At 41.7% G+C, this 19293-nt stretch overlaps 2 protein-coding genes across 2 annotated transcripts; both read left to right on the top strand.

Annotated features, from left to right (window-relative positions):
• Positions 1–1501: 1501 nt before the first annotated feature.
• LOC136449024 (L-gulonolactone oxidase-like) lies at positions 1502–11219 on the top strand. Its single transcript, XM_066448792.1, has 8 exons — positions 1502–1834; positions 3944–4151; positions 5992–6150; positions 6716–6933; positions 7279–7815; positions 8172–8323; positions 8758–8971; positions 9437–11219. The coding sequence occupies exons 2-8, from the start codon at positions 3956–3958 to the stop codon at positions 9818–9820; spliced, it is 1860 nt and encodes a 619-aa protein (XP_066304889.1). The 5' UTR covers positions 1502–1834; positions 3944–3955; the 3' UTR covers positions 9821–11219.
• A 458-nt stretch (positions 11220–11677) lies between these two features.
• On the top strand, positions 11678–18759 carry LOC136448956 (chymotrypsin B-like). The gene is made up of 10 exons (XM_066448709.1): positions 11678–11905; positions 12575–12652; positions 13089–13127; positions 13489–13587; positions 14434–14544; positions 15327–15478; positions 16016–16113; positions 16598–16866; positions 17607–17758; positions 18379–18759. Exons 1-10 carry the CDS (start codon positions 11860–11862, stop codon positions 18547–18549), a joined length of 1215 nt encoding a protein of 404 aa, XP_066304806.1. The 5' UTR covers positions 11678–11859; the 3' UTR covers positions 18550–18759.
• Positions 18760–19293: the final 534 nt, after the last annotated feature.

The raw sequence follows: 19293 nt of genomic DNA on the forward strand, positions 1-19293 counted from the left end.
TTTCCAAAAATATTTCACAATACAAAAATAAATGTTGAATCGTAATTGTAACATTGATCGGATTCTATTAGATTTGCATTTCTTGACCAACTTTTTGTAGCTAGGTAATTATGAGTGATCTTGTACTGAAAGCACTGTAACTTAATTTCACTTGTAGCATTAAAAGCACCAGTATATCTTGCTCTCTCAATGTTAACATGTTATCTTCGCCAATTTTGCTTATGATTTCGTTTTCTATACTAGGGGGTACACATTGTTTCTGAATAAGGATATCATATAATTGTTTGCATGTTGTTGTAATGGCCCGGGGATGTACCTTCTCTGTATAGTCAAAAATAATGTTAGAGGTGCACTTTCTTCCATTAATTTTGATTACATCTTTCCACTTCTTGGGTATGGCCGCTTTTATTGAGTTGTATTTCATTTTTTGTCTTGAAACCATGGTTAAGCCATATAGGTTATGGCCTGGGAATCTAAGCGCACCCGGTACAGGCCCAAGCAACAGAGTGAGTGGGGGAGGGAGGGAGAGAGAGAGAGAGAGAGAGAGAGAGAGAGAGAGAGAGAGAGAGAGAGAGAGAGAGAGAGAGAGAGAGAGAGAGAGAGAGAGAGAGAGAGAGAGAGAGAGAGAGAGAGAGAGAGAGAGAGAGAGAGAGAGGGAGAGAGAGGTAAAGATAAAACTTAATGAAAACACGCAGGATAACGGTACTGACATTTAACACATTTACATTCTTTGATACGCCCTTACCGACTACAGTGGGCTCAAGATCGACGATGACCCAAATACATGGTGTTCATTTGCTGCATGCAAAGGTGTACCAGATACCATGAAGATTTTAGTTGCGTTGACGTTTCCAACGTTACAAACATATTTGCTGAGTTTTTTTGCGCCACTTAAGATGTCCCTTTATATCATTGGTACGGTTCCTTTATGGCGGGAATGTGCAAATTTTCGATGTTTTTGTCTCAATGTTATTTGAATCTCTGGTCCTTGATATGCTTGCTGATAAGTTAATGAGATGATTTCATTGTGTACTAATAGGTCTGTTTAGTTTACTTCTACTGGCAACAGTGAACTCAGATACAAACGCTTCAAGGGAACCTCAACCTACACCACTTCCCCCTTACATCAAAAGCTATCTGCCATCTCAACACATCAGGACCACAGCATGTCCAGGACAAAAAATGCAAAACAGATGTTCTGCTGCAGTACCAAGGTCAACGACCCCCCCCCCCACACACACACGCATACACACACATAAACACAAATACACACAAATGTACAAAGAGAGTCCAAAACTATGCCATCGTTTTTCATGAAGGCAATAATGTGTATCATCAGAAATTACTCTTGGTTTGACGATACAGTCTCAACAGATCCTTTCATTTGTTGGAGAATATTGATGAATGTATGTAATAGATCCTTCATAAAATCACACTTTGACCGTTCCGTACGCTATACCCCCGTTGGGATGATGGCGGAGCCATGGTTGACAGACATGGGAAAGCGGTGTGTTAGCGCATGGGAAAGTGGTGTGTTAGCGCATGGGAAAGTGGTGTGTTAGCGCTGATAACGTCTCCCGCACGGTAATCTGATCAACCCTTCCCGAAGCGACACCCAGTTGACGGTGGACCATCTGCCGCGTCACTCTGTCCCCTACACAAGTACTACCTGGTCACCAGATTCTCCCGGGGCTGTCGGCTGGGGTTCATCGGCACTGTGAGCTTCCATCCCCGCCTGGCAAACTAAGCACACCCGGTGTAGGACCTGGCAACAGTCTGGATTCTAGGACATCACACCTGCTCGTCACAGCAAGGTGTAAAGAGTTCGTAGAAGGTACAGATTTCTTTACCATCTTCGTCACTTTGCTTTTATTGCCCTCGAATATGGTGTTAAACGTTTTAAAGAGCGATTGGATTTTTCCAGGCTGTAACATCACGTTGGTATCAACATGATATTTTATGCCAATGAAGTTTGTAGTTGCGATTTTATCCCAGCAATATCTATGCATAACCCAACTCTTGCACAGAAAGAAACTATATATCATGCGATCATACATGTCTATTTGACTGAAGCTTAGACCCAAAGTTGTAACTTCAAAAACGCCGTCTCAGTACATGCAGACCAATAAGTTTTTTTACGAAGTTTGTCAATGAAGACAGAACATGACAAAGATAACTGTTGGGTATTTCAGGGGATATCCTTTATGCATCGCCTTCTGACAGATTTGTAGAACCATTTCAGTACAGCATTATATGGCAATATCGCTTTTACATGAGTGTTATGATCCTTTGAATGGCAAGCATAGTATTGCTGGTAAACGTACAATGGTGCAATTTTCTTTCGTTTTCATATCGGTATCATTCAAAACTCACACTCAAAGGTAAATCTTTGCTAATTTTGTTAACGCCTTGTAATCTGATCCATCAGATACGAAGGGTGGGTAATTGAATGTAGATCTCAGGAAATTCCTGAATTATTTACCAAGTTGATGAGATAGATTCGCGAAATTGCCAATTACGCCATATCATCATAAAGCATTTCAGGCCAGGGCACGGTGAGACTGAATATGAAATAATAATTTTTAACAGTAACACTATGATGCGTGATGATTTGTAGCCTCCTTTTCCGACAGGCCATCTAGGCCAACCGGTGTTTATATTTTTGGGGGAGGGGGGCGATGATTCGCTGATATCGGGGCCAGGGTCTATTGCTGGAGAGATCGTTTTTGCCGCCCGTACTTAGACCTGCTAAATAAGCTAGATGATTTTGGGGCTTTTATTGTCAAACAATTGGCAACTCCGAGCCTAAATATCCGATTTCCGTCCAAAAAGCGCTCCCAGACACCTTTGGGAATGATGTAACAAAAGTGCTGATGATGGGCACCATCTGCTGCCACTGTTTGACATATGGTCCATACAGTACAACCCCCCGCGGGACGTCCGGTCAACAACATTCATCAAATATCGCTCATTGTGTTATACACTCACACCATGTAGGGTGGGAAAAGTTACTCAAGTTAGTATATTTGATATTTTGACAAAGTTATACTGTAAAAGGGGATATGTTGTTCGCGTTGTTCACGGTGACCTCTTCATCGCAAAACCACCTCGATTGTTTCTTCTTTTACAGTAACACCCTACATTGCACTTTCAGACACGAACTTTTAGTAGTCTACTTCCTTCAAGTACGTAGGAAATGCGACCTTAGCTGAACACACGTTACGGCAACATACGAATGGCCAAATTGCAACTAATTTTTGTTGTTGAATCAAATGTTCCGCTTAAAAAAGGCACGTACGATTGACTGACTGTTTTTTTTGGTTGGATAGCTGGTGTTTATTCCACAGAGCAAACTGTGATGACAAAATCCTAAAAGGACACCATCTGTGACACCGTAACGTTCAACGTTCATTGATCCGTGAAACAAGTGGCCGTGTGGCGTGGCCTGAGGCTATATCACACCAGAGCACCAGCTGCAGTTAAACACCATTGCTGCCGGTGTTGTTTTTGTAGCCTTCAAATCCCTGTAACACGCCTTAGGTAGGAGTCTCATTCGCCCTTTAGTGTATACTAAGGAAAGAGATATAAAGACACCCTTAAACACTACTTAAAGAAGGGTCACATTGACCGCACAAATTTTGAGGCTCTCTGCAACGATCGCAACACCTGGCGTCAGCTGAGCTACAACAGCGTCACAACTTTTGAAGCTGAGAGAATAGCAGCCGCTGAGGCCAAGAGAGCAGGGCCAGGAAAGCCCGGCTGCAACAGAACTGATGAACTCATGTAGACTTGCCCTACTCTTTGGAGTGGCCGTCAACACTAAGAAGAGATAGCGTTAAAGCATGCTATCCCAGCTTAGACTTAGTGCACAATACTAACTATTGAATATGGGCTTATATTTCAGCGGATCGCGATTGATTCCTAACTGTTATATTTTTGCTAGGTTACCAGAAGGATGGGAAACACCTGCACTGTGATAGACTGCTGTTTCGGGCTTCGCCAGCGCCAGCAGTGCTGCTTCCCGTGCCTGCGTCTCTGCTCCTACGATCACAGGCCGGTGTTCTACAGCCATGACGGTTCGGAGGTAGTGCAGCCCCTGGTCGCCTTCTTCCGACCAAGTCAACAGAGAGTCCGCAAACTACCGGTACCAGGTAGCGGCTGTTTTTGTTATTGAAACATGTTGACTTTAAGACAAGAAAAGCTAATCAAAAAGTAGATCTAGACTGGTGTCACTTATCAAGTTGGCAACTACACTCAAGGCTTCAGGTGCTTCACTTCTATAACTACACTCCTGGCTACCACATTGGTGCCACTTTTACAACTAGTTGTACTCCTACAATTAGCCATGGCTATAACCCAATTCTACAAGTACAAGCGAGGCTACAACACAGTATATTTTCCCATTTTGGGACTTTCTCGTCATCTCGACCATCGCGCCGGAACGCAATGTCCTGGCTTTTACCTTCGATGCATGCTCGATGCATGCTGGCATGCTGTTTGGTTCAACACTGTGTCGCACACCAGAAGACCTTATATGGCAATACGTTCCCAAATCTTTGTTTAGCCGTTGCCTTATATGGCAAGGGAGCACGAAAAGGCAGGCAGGCTAGATTTGCATGACACACAGGCGGGCGACCGCATGTAACTGCTACAACTGTTCGGAAATATCATTGCATTGTGGTTTCGGACTTTGATATCCTGAAAAATGACCATATTACATCTATTCCACAAGATTGCAGAAGAAAAAAAAATGATTTCGTCAAGAAAACGACCAAAAATCGACATAAATGATACCATATAGTGAGGTTATAGCATTACGTACAGAGAGACGGGTTACGTACCGCAGCTTTGCCCATCTGGCAACGCGAAGCACTTCGGACCCAGGAGTTCCGGGTTCGTGTCCGTGCATGGATTTTTTTTTCTTTTTAGATATTGAATATCAAAAATATGTATTGATATTATATTAATCTATCAATATCATATTTATGAATATCATTTTTTCATTTTTTTTCATTAATAAATAAAGAAATATTTTATATTTGTTATTTTTTAATATTCATTTAATATATACAAGGCCTTTGTCTTATGAACAGGACTTCATAGATTCCAAACCCGGCATTCGAATTTTTCTGTTCATTGTAATGGAAAATACCGTGCAGCGGCTCCTATGCGCGGTAAGATGATTCTTGCAAAACACTCGCCACTAAACTTCTATCCCCGATGTAAACAGAGGCTCTTGATGTTGTTTGCAAAACAGCGATCCTTTGTTACAGTAGCAAATGCTCCATTGTTCAGTATCGACTTCATTCAGACAACACGAACGTGGAAAGTGGCGCCGCTCGGCACAAAACTATGGGAATTTTCATGAATTCTAGCAAAATTACCCAGGAAAATAAGGAAGAAATGTTGTAAATGCGGAAACCAGAATAATACGGATGAGGTAGCTGTTGATTTGTCTGACATTTGGTAGTCATTTTAGATAGAACCTTAGCTGTTATGAACTTCTATTTCACTTAATTACCATAGTGCTGATGATTCAATGGTGCTTTTTCAAATTTTATGTTTTATTGCGTGCCATGTACATAATTACATTGATAGCTTTTATAATGAGCCTATTGTACATTTTACAAATAAGTACAAGTTGTAGGCCAAGACCAGCTTTTTCAAAAGCACTTAAGTTAAGTGACGTAACTTCAAAATTGCTTTCCCCAATCTGCCTTTCTCTATTAAAACAGTACTCATTTCCCAAAATGACAATTTTTCTTATAGACTGAACAGCCCTTGAGTGACTTTCTCTGGCAGATTTTACTTCAAGTAAAGGGAAAAGACAATTCACACTCATAAACGTAGCCGAAACGCCAGCTTTTTTGAAAAGCTCTTGTTTAATTTAAAAATCAGGCAAAAATAACTAAGCGGCTAACGTCTTCCATAAAATCTGCTAATAAGGGAAAACGTATCATGCTTGTCAAATAAAGGTTCCATTTTTCTTAGGTCTGACCTTGGACCCTGACGACCTTAACCTTGGGCTCGGACCCGTGGAGCAGATCGCCGCCGTTTGTAAGCATGCGCAGGACAGCGACTTACGGGTCCGCGCGGTGGGTCGGGGTCATGCCAGGTCACAGCTCACCAGCGTGGAGGACATCCTGATAGGTGTGTTATGGAATCAATATAGTCTTGTGTTTTCTAATTTTTTTTTTAGATCTTTTTAAAATTTCTATTCTTTATTTGTTAAGCAATCTTTATTCAAAGAACATAAACAAAGACAACTCAACTATATAACATGATAACATAAGAGTACACACACACACACACACACACACACACACACACACACACACACACACACACTTGCATTCAAATAGTCTTGTGTTTAAGCACAAAATATTATTGCTTGAAAAAAGTTAACAAACCACGACATAAATCATTCTATAAGCATGTACTACCTATTTCAAAAGGTTTAATCATTCAAATACTAAGTATGGTGCTAATAATATTCGAAAAAATATAGACAGCAGCTACTCTTTTGTATATCGGTATATAATGATCATAATATAGATTATGATAGTGATAATGATGATAACAATAATAGTAATAATGATGATGATGATGATGATATAATGATAATTTTTATTTTTATCATATTTTGATAATGATAATTTTGATAATGATAATGATAACAGCGCTGTCAAGCTAACTTGAATATATCGTTGCCCAGACATGACGACGTTAGACCGTATCCTGGTGCGTCACAGCCCGGAGACAGACGTGCATCACGTGGTGGTGGAGGCGGGGATGGTGGCGGAGGACTTCGCGCGGGAACTCCAGCAGGTGTACGGGCTGGCCGTGCCTGCGTTCGGAAACTTCGCCGGGCACACTCTGGGCGGGCTGATCAGCACCGGCGGACACGGGTCCGGATATGCCAAAAAGATCCTGGTAAAGGAATATCTGTATCTATATAGTTGGTACAACCGCCATTCGGCGTAATACACCACCCAAAAAGATCTTGATAAGGAATATCTGTATCTGTATCTATATAGTCGGTATAACCACCATTAGGCGTAATACACCATCCAAAAAGATCTTGGTAAAAAATATCTGTATCTGTATACGTTCGGCGTAACACACCAGCCAAAAAGATCTTGGTAAGGAATATCTGTATCTGTATCTGTATCTGTTGTTGTATCTGTATCTATATAGTCGGTATAACCGCCATTCTGCGTAGCACACCAGCCTCGCAGGTACGCGGCCGAACTACTTAACTAATGTTGTCTCTCCTAGGCGGACTCTGTGGTGGAGTTACACATGATAATAGAGGGAGGCATCCAAGTGAAGATCCGCAGGTCCAACATTGCCAACCAGGAGATTGACACCCCTTTCGACGACATCCGCGACAAAGTCCGGACCGCCAACGTGCGCAGCGAGCCCATCGTCATCCTCAGTACCGAAGTGTTCCGAGCAGTCGCCGTGGGGCTCGGGTCACTGGGGGTCATCTACTCCCTCACCATCCGATGCGAGCCTTCGTTCAACATCGAGGAGTTCCGAACCCCGATCGAGATCTCGTGGCCCGGCGAGCGCCTGTCGGGCTGCTTCGCCTTCCCGTCGGGGTTCGTCGACATGTACACGGTGGACCACGAGTTCAGCACGTTCGTGTTGCACCCGATTCCCGACCCGACACGTGGCCAGGTGGAGCCTGGATACGCCGTCATCCACGGTATCTACTTCGGGGGCAAGAGGACAGGCGACCCGCCGGCTAGACACAACTCCTGCCCCTGCTGTCCCGGGAGCAGAGGACTGCTTGGCTGCCGCATCTTGCAGGTCAGTTCGTCCCACAGATACCAACTTTTAGATCATTGTCCAGTTACTCCAGCACCATATATATATCAAAGAATGTTTGCACATGAGAACAAGCAATATATAAGTATACGACACGTTGAGTTTCAATATGTTGCTCTATCCCATATGGTTGTATGTGAACAAACTCATTTGTAAGCACTTGTTTATTTGTATGCATGCATGTATGTATGTATGTATAGATGTATAGATGTAGTAGACCTTTAATACGAAAGTCGCTGTACTTTAGTTGTGTCAATAAAGACTGCTGTATAAAGTCTCTGGAATGAAGAACTAACGATTCTCGAACCTCATCTGTTCTCAAAACTTGTTTTTCCCAGAACGACTGCATGGCCACCGCCTTGCTGTGCGGGACGTCCTGTTGTGCGCGTCAGGTTCCCATGGTAACCAAAAATGGCCTCCGGATGCTGTCACAGCGTAGCAGCTACGTTCATCAGTGGCATAATGTCTTACAGCTCACCCCAGATGTCAAGTAAGGTTATTCAAACTTTTCCGTAAAACATCTGACAACGTCAGCGTATTCTTTAAGAAAAGCTAGTAGATTTACCAACTGCTTTGATTTGCAATAGCTTAGTCTCAGATTAATGCCTCATTCTCGACCGTAAAGGGCCCTGACGTCACAGAAAGGACTCCTAGCCATACTAGGCAATTGGAAGTTCTTTCTGTGACACCAAGACCTAATATTGTAGCTTTGTCCCACCAAAGAGTATACAGTAGATAATTGATCTTTAAAATGAATACATAGATGTTTTCAGAAAATACCAGATTTCTACTTGTATGATAAAGGAAATTTCATTTCACTGGCTCACAGGAAACAGGATGGACGCTTGGATTCACATAGAAATATCTCCATATCATCATAATATCGTTGATGTATCATCTTATGTTATGATGTATTCCATCTAGTGTGGTCACCATGGAATGGTTTGTGGCTCTGGACGAACTCGAGGCAGCGGTTGCTGACGTCATCAGCATGGCGGTGACGTATGGAACGAAGTGTCAGCACTTCTCCCTGCTGCCCATTGCATGCCGGGTACTGGAAGCAGACGACTTTTACCTCAGCCCCACCTGTCAGAGCCGCGTGGCAGAGGAGTCCATCACCCACTACGGCTGCATTGAGGTACAGAGAAGGTGTTGTTGCGACTTTTTTTTTTACCTCCGAGAGAACGGAGGTATTGTTCTCGGTTTGTTTGTTTGTTTTTGTCTTGTTGTGTGTTCAGGTTTGTTTCCGCTGGCCCGGGTACAAGGTTGGCCCGGGGCCGAAGTCGTTTCAGCTGATAGGCAGGACGTGGAGTCGCCCTGGACTAGAATGTACGAGGATGGCATGTGTGCGGGAGTGAAATCGCATAGGCAGGAATATGAACTGACAGAATTAGCGAGAAATTGCCAATGATAAATAAAACAAGAAATCTAGGAATACACAAGAACAAACGCGAGCCCTAGCAAAGCAGCTCATTGCATTGCTACTAGCTACTTGAAAAAAGCATAATGCTTCACCTCATCACTCAATTGAGGATGACTGCTCTACCTTACCTTTTCGATACTGAGAGATTTCATGTCCCCTAATGTTGCATGTCACTTCCAGGTACCGTTCCTTCCCGGTGAGTACGGCGCTGCTCAGTTCCACAAGGTCATCGACGAGCTCCTGTTCGAGAAGTACCAGGCGCGACCGCACTGGGGCGCTTCTCACCTCCTCACCCAACCGCGCGTGCGCAAGAGCTACCCCGAGCTGGACAAGTGGCTCCAAGTCTACCGCCTCTTCAACAAGAACGGCACGTTTGAAAACACCTTCACAGAGAGGTGTGGCTTCGACGACATAGACGCGAGGAAGAAAACCCAGTCCATCTCGCGAACGAGGTCATTCAGGAGAAACAGACGGGGGTTCGTGGACCAGCGGCCCGACTCCAGCATATTTGCTACAATAGACGAAGTAGACGACCCTATTATAATGTCGGAGTCGTCTGTGTAGGCACTGCGAAACTGCTTGTCTCTCCAGAATGCCTCTCTTCGTGTTTTATGTTGTCTGCGTTCTATAAATAACAAACGGTCGAACGGAGATGTATGCATTTTATAGACTAAAAGGGTATACCCGTTAAGCATCTTTAAGTCGCCAGTGAAAATGTTGATTTCAGATTGTACATCAGGTTCGCTCTTTTGAACTTTAGCATGCTGGCAGGATGTATAGAGGAAGTATGATGGAGTCCATCTATATTGTAATGTCCTTCTTGAAGTAATGCTTTCTAGTTAGAACTTTCAGACTACGTATGTATACGTATGGTCGCAATGCCTTAAGCTTGCGTGGGCGACTTTATTGTCCCTGGCACAAAACTAGAATCCGAATGGATGAAACTGACTTACTGAGTGTATGATGTACTCAGGCCTCCATTCCACTAGACGGTGATCTAAATCAAACTTGTCTAATCTTTGATTTCAAAATTGAATCATGCAGCATGTAAAAGTATGGATGAAAATAAAACACACACTGCTTTCAAAGATCGTTTTTGTTAATCTATGAAATTCGTAGACTTTGAGGTAGCAGAGAGCGTGCGGTGAGAGCGCCGTCCTTGTGGAATGGGAGTATACATGCGTTGTTACAGGAATTACGATGATTTTGTAGCCGCTAGTAAAACTAGAACTATATGTACTCCTTCCGGTGTGATCTAACCATGCAAAGATACATAGCATGCACTTGGAAATTAAATGATGATACCAGCAATATCTGAACATCTTGTTTTTCTTATTTGATAGCCACTGATTATTTAAAAAAATGGTACATATGAATGTGGACATGATATGACTAAATACATGTAGTTGACGTTTCCCATTAAAAGAACAATGGTTCATTAACCATACAAAAGATATCATGACGTCGAGGTGATAGCAGATGCGCGGTATCAGTTCGACTACGACGGACAAACAACAACAACAACAGCAGATGCGCAGTATACAAACAAGAAAAATTCGTTGGTTTTTGGAATCTGCTGGTAAAAACTTATCGTCGATGAATAAATACAACTGTAAAACAAAATTTAATCTGTTTCACCTTTCTAGGCATTACTTCAGCACATTTATATCAATGGTTTATTCAGGAATTGACACAAATTAAAACAGCATTGCAGCCGATGTTACCTTCTTTTACCGTCTTAAACGGTTAAAAGTACAAAAGAGCACACTCAAACAATCGGAAAATATATACAAAAGACAAAATGTACAACCAACAGTAGCATAAATAACAGATTACACCACTGCAATGTTGTTTGCATGCATCTAACCCTTGATCAAATTTAGAGTTCTACATGATTGTGTTTCAGCATGTCAGCTATGTTTACGTTCTTCCAACTCAACATTCTAGTTCATTGTATCTACATGGGAATGCAAAATATACAAGCATGACTAAAAGGACAACAAACCACACAAAGCTTCAAAAGATTCGTTTTTATCAAAGAAATCGTTTAGAGCTCGGTCGCAGCGAGGTCGGCAACTTGCCGCGGGTCCAGTGAGATAGGGGCTTAATGCGTGGGCAAGAATGATGATGCACAATAATTTGAAAAAAACAACACCCTCATTTCTTGGGATTTCATCAACTAGCGTGTAATACGTGTCATCAATATTCATTAACAATATATTTGTCACCCGAATCAAACGGTCCAAAACTCAGTATTAATGTAGTTGCTTGATACATTCACATTCCCCTGTTATAAGCGACTGAAAGGCTTGACAAGCGAGAACAAATATGTGTTTACCTGCATAGTTTGATAGGTTACGGCTTTTCCGGTTAGTATGTTACCACGATGCTTGCACAGAGCGATAATTCACCGGACTATCTACTTAATGTATAACACAAATTTGCCTCCATTCTAATCAGAGATGAAGTGACGTAGGCACTAATTTAGGGATAAGAACAACTGTGGTTGGCCGGACGCGATGAGACGTAATGTTATAAAAGGATAACAGGAATTAAACTCGAGACAGATTCTTCCTACCGGACTGTGCGGCAACACATTCAGGATGCTGTGGCTCGTCGTGTCTCTCGTGTCTGTCCTGACACTCAAAGGTTCCATCTTTGTTTTCATTGCTAAGACATATCTTTTATCAACTAACGAAAGGGTATATCACCCCGCAAGGGGCGGTATAACCCCGACGGTGCACGTCGCACGTAAACACGTCGCACGTAAGCACGTCGACTACCTACCTACCTACCTACCTATATCTTGAATTGCATACTGCTACTTACTGAGCATCTCAATGGACTGCGGCACGTTGACGACCTCGCTGCGACCTAAATTGGATTTCTGTTACCCTTGACTTTATAATGGAGATGCCAGGCAAAATGTACAAATATAACTAAAAAGACAACGAAACACACAAAGCGTAAAAAAACTTTTATCGAGGAAATTCGTTGCAGCGAGGTCGCCAACGTATCGCACGTCCAGTGAGATACCTTCTTACATTCGCCATACTGTTACATGTACGGTTTTTTGTGTGCCATGATCCTATCATTGCTTTTATCGCTACGATTGCTTTGTTTGTAGCTTGTGGTTGACACCACGAACTGTTCATTTACGCAGAGGAATTTGGGAGGGTGTACTAGGATGACGAAGTCTCAACATGGTGTGGTGTAATGTGATGCAAAATGCAAGGCTTTACAGCATTATTGTGGTTTTGTGAAGCAAATAGCGTTTCCACCAACACATGTCTGATCATACTTTATTCACTGTAACAGCTTGTGCCGATTCGTCACTGGTGCCACCAAGATATGGCATGGTATATTATGGGAAGGTTCACAACACGGAACCTAAAGGTATCTTCTATCATTATTTGCTTTTCGCACAAAATTTGCTCAATTTTATGACTGTCGCGTTGTGTAGAACACTTTCTGGTAAGAAGAAGACCTTAGTTGCGCGACAGTTGTAACTGGTACAATGTAAGGCAACCTACGTACATGACAGTTGAACTACTGCTAATTGCAAATAAGTTTAATAAAGAACTAATCTAATCTATCATATGATGTCACGTGTCAAAATATATCGTTTTGATAGATAAGAATGAATAATCAAATTTGGTGCATGGGCTTGCAGTTTTTTCTAGCATTACCAAAAATATTGTTGTCACTACGGGCAGATAATACGTAAGGAAAAAATGCACGTCACACGTTCATATCTACAATATGTAAGGAGGTAATGGCGACTAATAGGAACTCTTGTTCATGAAATTGTACCGTCTCTTGCGTCTCACAGAAAATACACCGCTTCAGAAGGCCCAGGAGAGACAGTGGGGTGAGTACGTTCTATTTTACAATGTCAATAAGTGGCGTAGCGTGTATGAAATTTCATGGCGATGCTCTGTATAATTCTTAAAAATCCTACCCTATGGAAAGTAAATATTGTAAAAGTAAGTAAAAGTACATATCGTGAGACGTGGTTTTACGAGTCTTATTCACCTACGATAAAACAGTGATCTTGCCTAAGTAATTGAGAGGCTATTGGGTTTGAGAAGACTTTATCAAATTGCTATTGTTGCAATATTAATACATGTACCGAATTAAAAGTTTTCCTTCTGTAATATAGGGGTTCAATCCATTGGGTTCGTATATAGGTAGTATAATTATAGCCACTATTTTCCTTGTATTACTTATAGTGGCCTGTGGAGACGGGACTTACATCCAATCTGAGTACTGGTGTGACGGACAATTCTACCATTGTGCCAACTTTGCCGATGAACTAAGCTGTAGTACTAGTAAGTTTGTTTGTTTGTTTATTTCACCAGGAGAAACATATGGCCTATTGACGCTTTTCAATGTGCCTGGGGGGAAACCCCCAAACAAAAGTCATTCACAAAAAAGAGAAATAAAGTCTACCTTTTTACAAAATACACCTCACATTATTATAGATTCATGTAAGTTCGCCTGCTTTGTTTAGTAAGTAGAGTTTTAAGATTTGTTTTATGTTTCTATTTGTAGTTTGTAGTTGACCGTACGAAAATCACTGTACTTTTTGTTGTGTAAAAAAAAAAAAACTACAATTCTGTTTTGTTTATCTTATATCTTAAGCTCATAAGTATGCCGTAAGTTCAAGTGAATGTTTTCTGACAAATGCCCTAATCGATTCACCAGCAAATTTGTCAATCCGGCATAGATCGTCATATCTGTTTCTACGACACTCTTCAGTCAACCAGGAATGCACTGCTCAATTCAAATACTGACGTCTGACGGTTGATTAATGATAGGGTCACATTTTAAATCCGGGGCCCGGTCGGGCAGTCGTTGGGAACGAAGAGTACGATATAAAAGACGACCAAAACACAAAACGCTCCAATGATTATTCAAGAGCAAAGCTTGTACATATTCAATGATGAACACTTGAATTTTTCGTTTCCGCAAACAGCCCGGCCGGGCCCCGGTTGGGAAATGTGACCCTAGCATAAGATGGCTGACTCTAGGACTAAATGTCTACATTCTATGCCTGGCCTTGAGAAAGGCCATTTACCAGCTGTTACACAGTTTTGAGTGTCGCACGTGTCTGTGTGATACCGGATGGTTGTTCTGTTTGAAAAGCTGACGCTAATATTTGTTTGTGACGTCAGCCAGTACAGGTGATATGGTGGCGTGTGGCGATGGGAACTATGTGCAGGCTAGCCAATGGTGCGACGGGCAATACTATCACTGCCCCAACTTTGCTGACGAACTCAGCTGCAGTAAGTTTAGTAATGCCATAAGTTATCGGCTATCAAACTGCACAACCAATCTAAACCACGTGTTGAATAAACGTATACACACTTTACAAGTAATGTTTAGTCTCTTACTTATTATTGTACATACTTGAAACCAACGTAGTTTTGTTGTAGATACTGGTGTAGTCGTGCCGTGCAAGATTCTTGCCGTCTGACAATGCTTTGTAAATATGTATATTATGCTGTATGTTATGTTATGTTATGTTATGTTATGTTATGTTATGTTATGTTATGTTATGTTATATTATATTATGTTATGTGGAATAAAGTCATTTAACGAAAAAATACAATAAATGATATTATACAAATACGAAGTTTACCAAGTTTATTGCAAATACATGCCCGAGGTCTAATTGCAAGAACAAGCAGCACATATAATAATGATAAATACAATTTTGATATTATGGGCTACATACAATATTATGCTACATTCTAAAATCTACATGGTGCTAGTTTTTTGGGGGTTTGACTCCCTTTGATATTGAATGAATGAAGACCTTTATTGCACGAAGTACAGGTCACAACAGGACAAAACATGTTGAACAGATACAGTTTACAAATACAAAATAAAACTAAAAATTACTAGATAACTCCTTGTCAGTTGTAGAGATAAAAGAACAGATATGTTTCTCGATGGAAGGTTTGTCCAGTTTCATTAGGGAAATGAATTTTTCTACAGTATGAAATAGCGAAATAGGTTTTGTACAAGCCTATTCAGTCCATTTTCTCTTTCTATTATTCAAAAGGTAACACCGGAACTGGAACGGGTACCGGTACAGGTACGGGCACGGGCACAGGCACAACGGGTTCCTCCGGCCAGTGCGGGCAGCGGAAAGATCTTTCGAGCGGAAAGATCCTGGGTGGCGCCCAGGCGACCGCGAACTCCTGGCCGTGGCAGGTCAGTCTCAGGCTCAGTCAACTGTTAAAGGAAAGCTACACAAAAAATTGAAAATTCTTCTATGCTATGCTTAATATATTCCAAAGTCAAATTCTTACTTCAAGTTGTTTCACATAAGTCCGTCATAGTTCTGGGATTTTCCACAGTTTGCAACTTATGCCGTGCTGACGTCTTCTCACCTGATAATTGAATTATATGACGTTAGTGTTTCAAATTGTTCACCTGATGATTGTATTATATGACGTCAGTGTTCTAAAATTTAATCATCGGGTGAAAAATTTGAAACACTCCTTTAAGAGCCCGTTATTGAATGATGCATTCATGTTCTTTTATGTTCTTGTAAACGTGATTAATTAATCAGAATTTGTATTGATAAGCATTATCGCATATTTTTCATATTGTAACAGAAAAGGAAAATGTGGACATTGTCTGAGATGCCAATTCAAACACGACAAAATTGGCATCACCATGCATGTTGTACAACGACAAGCAAGAAATGTTAAGTTTTGAGAGTTCTAATAAACTGTCTGAAAAAAGGTCAGTCTCAGACTCATCCTGGCCAACGGGATCCACTTCTGCGGCGGGTCGCTCATCTCAGACCAGTGGGTCCTCACCGCGGCACATTGTATACACGAGTAAGTCTGATCTTGATTCCATAGGGTCATGGAAAATGTACCATCCATGTGTCTGCTTCAAGGCTTATGTACCATAAAGGCACGTTTTATACACCAGTAATTTGATGTCTGATTCTAATTGCATAGGGTCCTGGAAAATGTGCCATCTTCTTTTACTGTGTCTGCTTCAAGGCTTATGTACCATAAAGGCACGTTACATTCGTCATGATTTTTTTGAATTAGTATTTTCTTGTTTTGTTGTTCTTTTTTTCATTCACAAAATATCAAACGTACAAAAGAACGGGCCAAAGTGGCGAAGTTTTATTCATCATTCGCATGACAGAAACGACATTCTGCAAGGATCTAAATTTGAAACTTGTCAGTCAAAAAAAGACAGCTGAATTTTGTACAACACAAGAACGCCTCCCAATTTCTATCGTAAACATCGTACGACGGCACCGTGACGACGGATGTGATCGGGCCCTAACTCCATCTTTACGTCTAGGTACGGGTCTCCATCCTACTGGAAGATCAAGCTCGGCCTCCATCAGGTGGACGGTAGCGCCGAGCAGGAGAGGAGCGTCGTCAGGGTGATCAAGCACGAGCAGTACCGCCACACACCCCACCCTTATAACGACATCGCCCTGATGAAGCTGGACCGGCCCGTCACCATGTCACAGAAGGTCAGCTCCATCTGTCTGCCCACCAGTATGACTCCAGACAACACCTACTGCTATGTAACCGGCTGGGGCGCGACTGGATACGACTTTCAAGGTGACTTGTTTGTTTGGATACTAGTAGACTTGTAGAAGGTTCTGTTTTCGGTTTTGCTATGGTAGAGCGGCTGTGGATGCAAGGCCAAGGGAGTTTGGCAGTAGGAAACCTAGTTATGTTCTTTGAATAAAGATAGTGACAAGTTGTAAACAGTTTAATTATGATTCTGTCATTATTGAAGAAGTTCAGTAAAACACATGTTAATTTTTCAAATTGTTCAGGTACAGGTACAGGTCCGGACCTGTACCTAAACCTCTGTACCGGTACCTGATGTTACGTTTAGGTACACAGCACTACTGTGGATGCTTGTGTGTTTGATGTAAACAACAGATGTTGTGGATTGGTGTTCATGATATTTGGTAGGTGGGCAGGTGTCGGCAAGTCGAAACATGAGTTTGAGAATGGGCTTCCTGGTGGTTGACTATGGTACTGCAGCGGAGTTTGTAATCCAAATAAATCTATCTAATAGAAACGAAAATGATGAATGCAAAAAAGGGCTTTTTGTGCACTTTCGGGCGTTACCGGGCTTAACCATTTTTTGCGCATGACTGGGATCCCGACTCATTTTAACTCGGACTTAAACACGGCCGGGGCCCGGTAACAAATAGACGCCGTGAGCTAATCGTGCGAACACCGAGAAGTATACCCCCCCCCCCCCGACCTAAGATTTATGCACTCCGAACATCAACTACAGTATAACATATTCTCCTTCTATACACCATGGTTCTATGTTTCTACAGGCACTGAAATAATGGCGACGGCATTGAAGCAAGCCCGAATTCCGATCAAGACCAACAGCTACTGCAGCTCAGCGTGGCAGGGCAGCTACGACTCCTATAACATGGTCTGCGCCGGCTACGACTCTCTGTCTCAGGGAGGAGATTCATGTGTCGTAAGTTATTGTTCAAGTACAATCCATCATGTAAAAGGGACACATGAAAGGCCAAGCATGTTCGAATAGATGACATCTGCGTGCGCAACTATTTTTGCTCCACCACATTTGACATTTTACTAGTTCGTAGGGCCAGCAGCAGTATTCATTCTCTACATTCCGTTGTAAAGCCCCAGTCTTCGGTTTGATTTAGAATATAGTTACGATATATATGATGGATAAACTCCTTTCCAATAGCAATGTCATTTTACATGCGAAGTATCTCACAAAGTTGAAATAGTTTTTACCACAAGGATTCAAATAAAAGAAACACTGTTAGTAACATTACTCTTGCTGTCTACATGTATTGCTGTATTTTGTCATACCACACGCAAGGAAACAACTACTCGAGGCAAGCAACTGTGACAGATTTTAGATTTCGTATAAATAATTGTCACTTAGATGTTAGTTTGGTTTGTGTTAAACGACCTGTATCTAGCCCCTCGGGGCACGAACATACAATAAAGGTCTTCAATCATAAATCTATCGAGTTGCTTGTAACTGTTAATACCATAAGGCTACCTGCATGTCTAACCTTCATCGACGCACATGTTTGAATATGTTACAATTCTGATTTACAGGGAGACTCTGGTGGTCCTCTGGCGTGTCCATCTGCTGACCAGTCCAGCTGGGAAGTGACTGGAGTGGTCAGTTGGGGAGAGCAGCCGTGTGGCGCCGACTACACCCCGACTCTCTACACCAGGGTCTACAACTTCCTCGGCTGGATCAACAACAAAATGGCCACTAACTAGTCTGTTTTATTTCTGTTCTCACCTTCTGTACATGGTATGAAGTAATCTTCAAGCAGATCTAATTGTTGCGAAGACCGTATCCAACTGGCAGAAGAAGCTTGTAAACTTAGGTTGCCATACAAGCTTCTTCTGACAGTTGGATAGGTCTTCGCAGCCATTAGATCTGCTTGGAGATTAGGTATGAAGGTCTGAATAAATGAAACACAATATAAGTGTTCTTGTCAAACGCGTTTCTTTTTATTGTTATCTTTTTTTATTGCTAGGGTAGACAAGAAACCTCTAAGGTTTTTCGATGGTTTTAATTTCCCCCTAACTGCAATTATTTACGTATGGAAATAACAATTACTGTTGATTATGATATACATAACGTTACATAGGTAAATAAGATAACAAATGGAAATCATTATAAATATACAAGAGAATAAGGAAAACCTACGGTCTAACTAACTAATGAAATCAAATGGCATATCGAATTTGACAGAAATCAAGGAAAATCAAATACACAATTCAAAACTTGTACGTTTTAATCATAAATACAAAGTAGGAGAAATGAATTAATCAATTGGTCCCCAAATACACGTAGGTCTATAAAGGTCTGGGAAAAGACCACCTGTGTCCACAAAAAGTGTTGAAAAAAATACTTGATAGTGTTAGCAAATACTTGCGTGTACTCCCGGACATGAGTACAAAGGTGAACAAGAGGACACAGTAGAACACGAACCACTCTTAAGTAATTATGGTGTT

Source organism: Branchiostoma lanceolatum, chromosome 14 (genome assembly GCF_035083965.1).
Source record: "Branchiostoma lanceolatum isolate klBraLanc5 chromosome 14, klBraLanc5.hap2, whole genome shotgun sequence".
Taxonomy (NCBI): Eukaryota; Metazoa; Chordata; class Leptocardii; order Amphioxiformes; family Branchiostomatidae; genus Branchiostoma; species Branchiostoma lanceolatum.